General features: G+C 33.9%; 1 protein-coding gene across 1 annotated transcript; it reads left to right on the top strand.

Annotated features, from left to right (window-relative positions):
- The first annotated feature begins 386 nt into the window (after positions 1 to 386).
- LOC143609242 (putative receptor-like protein kinase At1g49730) lies at positions 387 to 6,198 on the top strand. Its single transcript, XM_077084049.1, has 9 exons — positions 387 to 647; positions 1,438 to 1,983; positions 2,729 to 3,010; positions 3,094 to 3,355; positions 3,449 to 3,501; positions 3,569 to 3,636; positions 3,756 to 3,845; positions 4,456 to 4,540; positions 5,652 to 6,198. Exons 1-9 carry the CDS (start codon positions 551 to 553, stop codon positions 6,167 to 6,169), a joined length of 2,001 nt encoding a protein of 666 aa, XP_076940164.1. The 5' UTR covers positions 387 to 550; the 3' UTR covers positions 6,170 to 6,198.
- The last annotated feature ends 423 nt before the right edge of the window (positions 6,199 to 6,621 follow it).

Below are 6,621 nucleotides of genomic sequence, written 5' to 3'. Positions count from 1 at the left end.
TAGGAAATATATTTGGTGATTTGAATAGTGACTAGCTCGTTAAAACGAAAAGTTCGACTTTTACTCGATTATACCCGAAACTTGGTTTAAAAAAAATAAATATTTAAAAAGTTTTTTTTTGAATATTACTAATACAAAAAACAAACAAGAGAAAAGAAATAAAAGAAAAAGAAAAGACAACAAAAAGACAAAAACATAATAAAATATCAAAAAAGACAACAAAAAGACAAAAAAAAAATACATATTTCCAAAAGACGTAACCAATATACCAATAATTGTCCAATCCTTGTTGGATTGGATGAGTGTTTTGGAAAAACATATGGTGCATGTAAAAACCCTTAAAAAATACTAAAAAATAAGTCACGGAGTCAGTAAACAGTCAAAGCATCCCTCGCACGCTTCGCTAACGTAAGCGTACCTTGCTAACTTACGCACCCCACGATTTCCACTATCTTCCTCACCTCATTAACTAACTTACGCACACACGATTCCACTCTCTTCCTCACCTCGTTTGCTAAGTTACGCATTCCGTACCTCATTCTCAACAACAATGGCGGAATACAGGAGGATGCTACTCTTACTCTTACCGTCTCTTCTGCTGTTGCTTGTAGAAATGCAGGTGTCTCCTGCAATGGCAGCAGCTTCAGGTGAATCCTGTTACGAGTTTCTGTACTTGTTAACTTAATGTGCCTTGAATTTGAATAATATTGTTACATTTTCGTTCAATTTCAAATTATTGATGATTAGAGCATTTGAGTTACTTAAGATTCGTTTAGCTGTAATTGTTAATGATTAATTGATAGATGTGTAGATTTAGTAATACAAATCAGCGGTTCGGAAACCCTAACCGGTTGGAAAATGTGAATAAAGTTATTTAAATTCGTAGCGCTTTTGTTTAGGGTTTTGAATTGGCTGGAAATGTGTAGAACAGGTTTTAGTGTTACAGAATTAGAAGGTTGTACTGTACAAGCTGTGAAGCGCGTCTGAACCGGTTGTGGTTTTTAACGTAGAAACTATTTCTGGATCAAATAGATATGTGTTTGTGGTTGGTGATCTTGAGCAATCTGATCACAGTTTTGTTTCTTTTTTTCTCTTTGATTTTACGAGTACATAGACAGTTGAGTTACATTAATTATTTCCTTTCTAGTGTTTTAAAGACTTTTTCATATACGCGGTACATTGGCACAAATAGAATTTTTAGAATATTTTTGAAATTCATGTTACTTGGTGGAATGCCACAGATATATGTAGAGAACATATCTGAAATCTTTTACAATGAAGAGTGAGTGTGTTTTTGGTCCATCATAGAGACATATACTGAACTAAATTGGCAACTTCATTTGGTGATTGGTTCACTTTGTATTTGTACCTGTGTGTTTCATGAAGGATTAGTTTGTCTCATATTTAATTTGCTTCCTTTTTAACTTATTAAAGCAGGTTGCCCTTTGGATATAAATGGCTCGAATTTCACACGTGCTGCCGTCATTTGTTCTGACACAGAATCTAGAGCAAGTTGTTGTTACATCAACGCCCTTATTGCAGTCTCGATTGCTCGTTATGCAAACACAACCAACAACCTAGGAGTTTCACCAGAATTATCTAATACCTGTCTCCAAACTATATCACAAACATTAGAAACGTATGGCATGCCAAAAAATGCTACAGCTTTTTGTGGATTTGGGACGAAAATTCCTGTCAATTATGAGTGTCTTGGAATAACAACCGTCAATCAGATGCATCAATCTCCAAAGTTTTCTAATGTCAGTTTAAATTGTAGAGCACCATTAGGCGAGGGGCGTTGTAAAAAGTGTTTGAATGCTGGAATTTTGTTTTTAAGGAGTTTAGTGGGAGCTGCAGATAATACCACGTTGAGCACTTGTAGGGATGCAACATTTGTTGCTATTGCTAGCCATGTTGATGATGCGGCGGCTGATGAGATTGCTGACTGTTTTTTTGGAGTTCAAGGACTCGGTAGCAATTCAGGTAAAGCTGGTTTTAGAGAAAACTTTATGAGTTTAATATAGTATAGAATCGACTAATTGTTTTATGGCAAATACCATAAAAAATCAACACACTTTATGCTTTTTATCATAAAAGTCCCCTAACGATATTTTGCACATAAAAACCAACATACTTTTTGTTTTTTTCTAGTGAAAGTCCCTTAACAATATTTTGCACATAAAAACCAATATACATACTGTTTTTTATCATAAAAGTTCCTTAACATGTTAAATTTGAAAAAAAATTATCTTTTTAATTTTGATTGGATGAAATCATGAAAACAATATTCGACAAACAACATTATAATAGCGATATAAATAATTTGTTTATAACCTTTTAATGAGTTTAAATTTCTACAAACCTTTTTAAATTTCCACGCTCATGTACTTTTGCTGTATTATTTTTGAAAAATTGTATGTTTTTATCAACTTAGTGAGTTAACAAAATGGAAAAGAAAAGATGAACACCGAACGCATTATGTCTTGCCACTTGTCCAATTTAAAACATTATTCATCTCCATTTTTCCTCGTGTAATATTAATAAGTAAAAAGAATTCACAATTTGTTCAAATTTGACATGTGACTTTGTGAGGGACTTAAATGTATAGAAAATTGTTAAAGGACTTTTATAAGAAAATACAGAAAGCATGTTAGTTTCTTACAGACAAACCAATTTTTTGATCTGATATTAACTGTTGATTTGTTGTGTTTATTTGTTGCCTTTACAGGATCCTCAGCACCTATATCTTCTCCTGAGTTACCTCCAAGCCCGTTTGTTGACTCGGGCCCAAGTCAGCTCTCTATGACCGTACCTGATATTCGACACCATTCCTACCATCTGTCACTGGTTCCTGCTATTGGCATTGCAGTTACAGCACTAGCTGCTGTAATGCTGGTATTAATGGTTTTTCTTATTCGCAGAAAAAGTAAAGAACTTGAAGAACACGACATTACAACTGATAAAACCTTAACGGAAGCAAAATCTCAGCCAACAAAAAGGTTCCAAGATGGTAACTCATTCATTAATTGTAAATATTGATGTTTTAAATTAAGATCCAAAAAATCTTTTTTGTAAGGGAATAAGTTTATGCAGGTCCATCATCTATGTTCACAAAGTTCAGTTATAAAGAGACGAAAAAAGCAACCAACAATTTTAATACCATTATTGGACAAGGGGGGTTTGGGACGGTATACAAAGCTCAACTGAATGATGGTTCAACAGTAGCAGTTAAACACATGGATAAAGTTTCAGAACAGGCTGTAGAAGAATTCTGCAGAGAAATTGAACTTTTAGCTAGACTTCATCATCGCCATCTTGTTGCCTTGAAAGGATTCTGCATTCAAAAACACGAAAGGTAATTATTCAGATTATTATTATTGTAATAATACTGTTTAGCACAATAAAACATACTACTTAATCAGCATTTAAAAGTTTACTTTTGGGGCAGGTTTCTCATGTATGAATATATGGAAAATGGGAGCTTAAAGGATCATCTTCACAGTTTGTTTTTCTATTTCTTTGATTCTATGATTATTTTAATTTCTAAAATCATTATGCTTTTGTATAGCTCTGGGCGTGCCTAGGCTGAGCTGGCAGACAAGAATTCAAATTGCAATTGACGTGGCAAACGCTTTGGTAATAATAACAAAATTAGTTAACTTAAAGGAGCTCAAGTATTTGTTTGTTAAAACAACTTATTCTATAAACATATATTTTTTACCTTTTGTCATCATTTTATGATTTTTGCATTTCAGGAATACCTTCACTTCTACTGTGATCCACCTTTGTGCCATAGAGACATCAAGTCCAGCAATATATTACTTGATGAGAATTTGGTAGCGAAGGTAATGACTTGATGACAATTATAGTGCAAATTGCACGAATTAGAAACAAACTTCACCTTTTTTCTTGATTTTAACAACAAATTAAAATTAGGCGTAAAATAGATCCCAACTGACAATTTGTTACATATTTTAGCTACCTACACTGAATCGGTTTTACCTGTATTTGCTGACGTGGCACTGGTTGATGCCACATCCGCGGTCACATAAAATTCCACATATACAATGTTTCTGCCGATTTAAATATGTGTATGTAATTAAAAGTTTGAAAAATGATCTTTTTTTTAGTTTTATTTATAAATTAACTATTAAAGGTCACAGCAGATGTCAGTTGAACCCCGGCATTTGTTGCTGTTTGTATCTAATAAAGTTGGTTGCTAAAATTGGGAACAAGTGTGGTGCTTATTTGGAAGCAAAGCTTTTGCTAAAAGCCCCAGAAGACTAATAACAAACAAATATATTATTTCTTAAAAGAAAATGGACCCCCTGAAATATAACTACCGAGACATGGACCAGTTACTTTTATCATTTATGGATTTCCTAGGTGTCGGGTTTTTTTAATCAAAGTTTCTATAATAAGTTACTGCTTCGTGTTTTATTATTTGTGATCCAGGTTGCAGACTTTGGCCTTGCATACGCATCTAAAGATGGATCCATACGGTTTGAACCAGTTAACACAGAGATCAGAGGAACTCCAGGTTAGTACAACAATATTTTCTATAAATGCATAAAAATCAATGAAAGCAACCAACTTAGGCCAAATTTCTACTGTTTACTTTGAATTTAAGGTTATATACTCATCTTCCAAGTTAGCCTTTTAGGTTCCATCTCAGAGGGGAAAGAAAGCATGGTCAAAGCTAATGACATGCCAGCTATAATGACGAGATTTTGAGTTTTGACCATGTAATCTTAACTAGTGTACCTACCCTGTCAGTTTTTTTCAAAATGCTGTCATGCTGATGAGTTTTTTCTTGCATAAAGAAGCTATTTACCTGAAATAAAATTGGGCGCATGTTGAAAAATACAGTTTGGAAATTTACTGAATCCACTTACATGATTAAATCCGTTAACTTATACAACTCATCCGAAACCCCTCGGACTTTTTATTTTTTTTAACAAATATGTCCGTTTTTCGCATGATTGGCTGATTGCGTCCCTAAATTTATATGAAGAACCTTTTCATACAGTTTGGAAATTTACTGAATTTACTTACATGATTAAATCCCTTAACCTTTAATAACTCATCCGAAACTCCCCGGATTTTTTATTTTCTTTAACAAATATATCTGTTATTTGCATGATTGGCTGATTGTGTCCCTAAATTTATATAAAGAACCTTTTCATTGAGTTTTTACAAGTGTGGATGTCAATTGGAAGGCCACATGTTTATTTATATGTTTTGACACTAGACTAGATATCCGTGCATTACATACACTGGTTGAATAACGAAAATATTAAATAAATGAAGTTTCCATTAAGTTTGCAAGTTGAAATTTATATATTACAAAGGGGTGAAAGGTGAATAAGAGAAGCTAGAAAAAATTGGTTGGGCTCACAGAATTGTGACACGCGGTAGTGGATAGCTACTATTTTATTAGGTATAGATCTGCCAAATAAAATTTGACCAAATTTTTTCTATACTCATTGTCATATAATTCAAAGATTTTGTATCTTATAATGTATAATTTGTAATTTTAAACGAGTTGACGGCTGGCATCTTTATCTACAGCCCTAACCCTATTGTTTTTGCTCCGGGAATGCCACAATGCCATCCCTCTTAAAAGATTCCAATCTTTTAATTACACTCAGGTTACATGGACCCCGAGTACGTGGTAACACAAGAACTAACAGAAAAAAGTGACATCTACAGTTACGGGGTTGTACTACTAGAGCTAATAACCTCTAAACGAGCCATACAAGACAACAAAAACTTAGTCGAATCATGTCAAAATCTAATGACATCAGAATCACGAATCACAGAGCTGGTGGACCCCACTATCGGCAACTCCTTTGACTTTGACCAACTTCAAACACTTATCACGCTAGTAAAGTGGTGTACGCAAAGAGAAGGGCGGGCCCGCCCTTCGATTAAACAAGCTTTAAGGCTTTTATACGAGTGTTCAGACCCCACGCATAATGGTTTTGTTGAAGCTTTAGAAGATGAGAAAGGGAGAACAAGTAGAGGTAAAACGCGTAGGAGTTTAAATCAAAGTTGGGATGCGAGGGGTTTAGCATCTTCTTCTAGTACTTCTCGATCTTATTGTAGTAGAAGTTTTCTACTTGATCCTGGATCGCCTCAATCTCCTTCGAATATACCATCTGTTTAAGGTACTTTGGTGGTTGTACAGTGCAACCATGAATCATGATTGATTGTTTTATGATTATTTTTAAGTTTCGAGTGATTTCAGATGTTCATATATTGTTTATTCTAGATTTTGAGATTTTGTTGTGTTTTAGGTTTTTATGGTAGTAATTTTAGTATCAGACATGTTTGATAAAAGATGACTACATGAGAGGTTTAGATAGTTTTTTGCTATGTGTATTGAAATTTTGTTCGGAAGTTAATGCGATGGTTGAAGTTGTTTATCCTTTATGATTAGGTTCTGTTATGTAATAATTGAGATAAAAGAATAAAGACTGCTTAGTCTTTAGTTATTGACCAACTCAATAGGAGTTGCAACACAATATATAGATTTGATGTCCATCAATCAACATTCTTTGGGGTGTGCGGGTGTCCAGACTGGACCTAACCGGGTAATGTTAAACGTGTAGTTGAAAC

This window comes from Bidens hawaiensis, unplaced genomic scaffold (genome assembly GCF_021521415.1).
Source record: "Bidens hawaiensis isolate Kalapana, Puna unplaced genomic scaffold, B.hawaiensis_p1.1 tig00419516_1, whole genome shotgun sequence".
NCBI lineage: Eukaryota > Viridiplantae > Streptophyta > Magnoliopsida > Asterales > Asteraceae > Bidens > Bidens hawaiensis.
This window is presented reverse-complemented; position numbering and strand designations above follow the sequence as displayed.

Coding starts and splice junctions, on each gene's coding strand:
- LOC143609242 (XM_077084049.1), top strand. CDS start 551: ATGGCGGAATACAGGAGGATGCTACTCTTACTCTTACCGTCTCTTCTG. Junction 648..1,437: donor TGCAATGGCAGCAGCTTCAG/GTGAATCCTGTT, acceptor TTATTAAAGCAG/GTTGCCCTTTGGATATAAAT. Junction 3,502..3,568: donor CTTAAAGGATCATCTTCACA/GTTTGTTTTTCT, acceptor GCTTTTGTATAG/CTCTGGGCGTGCCTAGGCTG.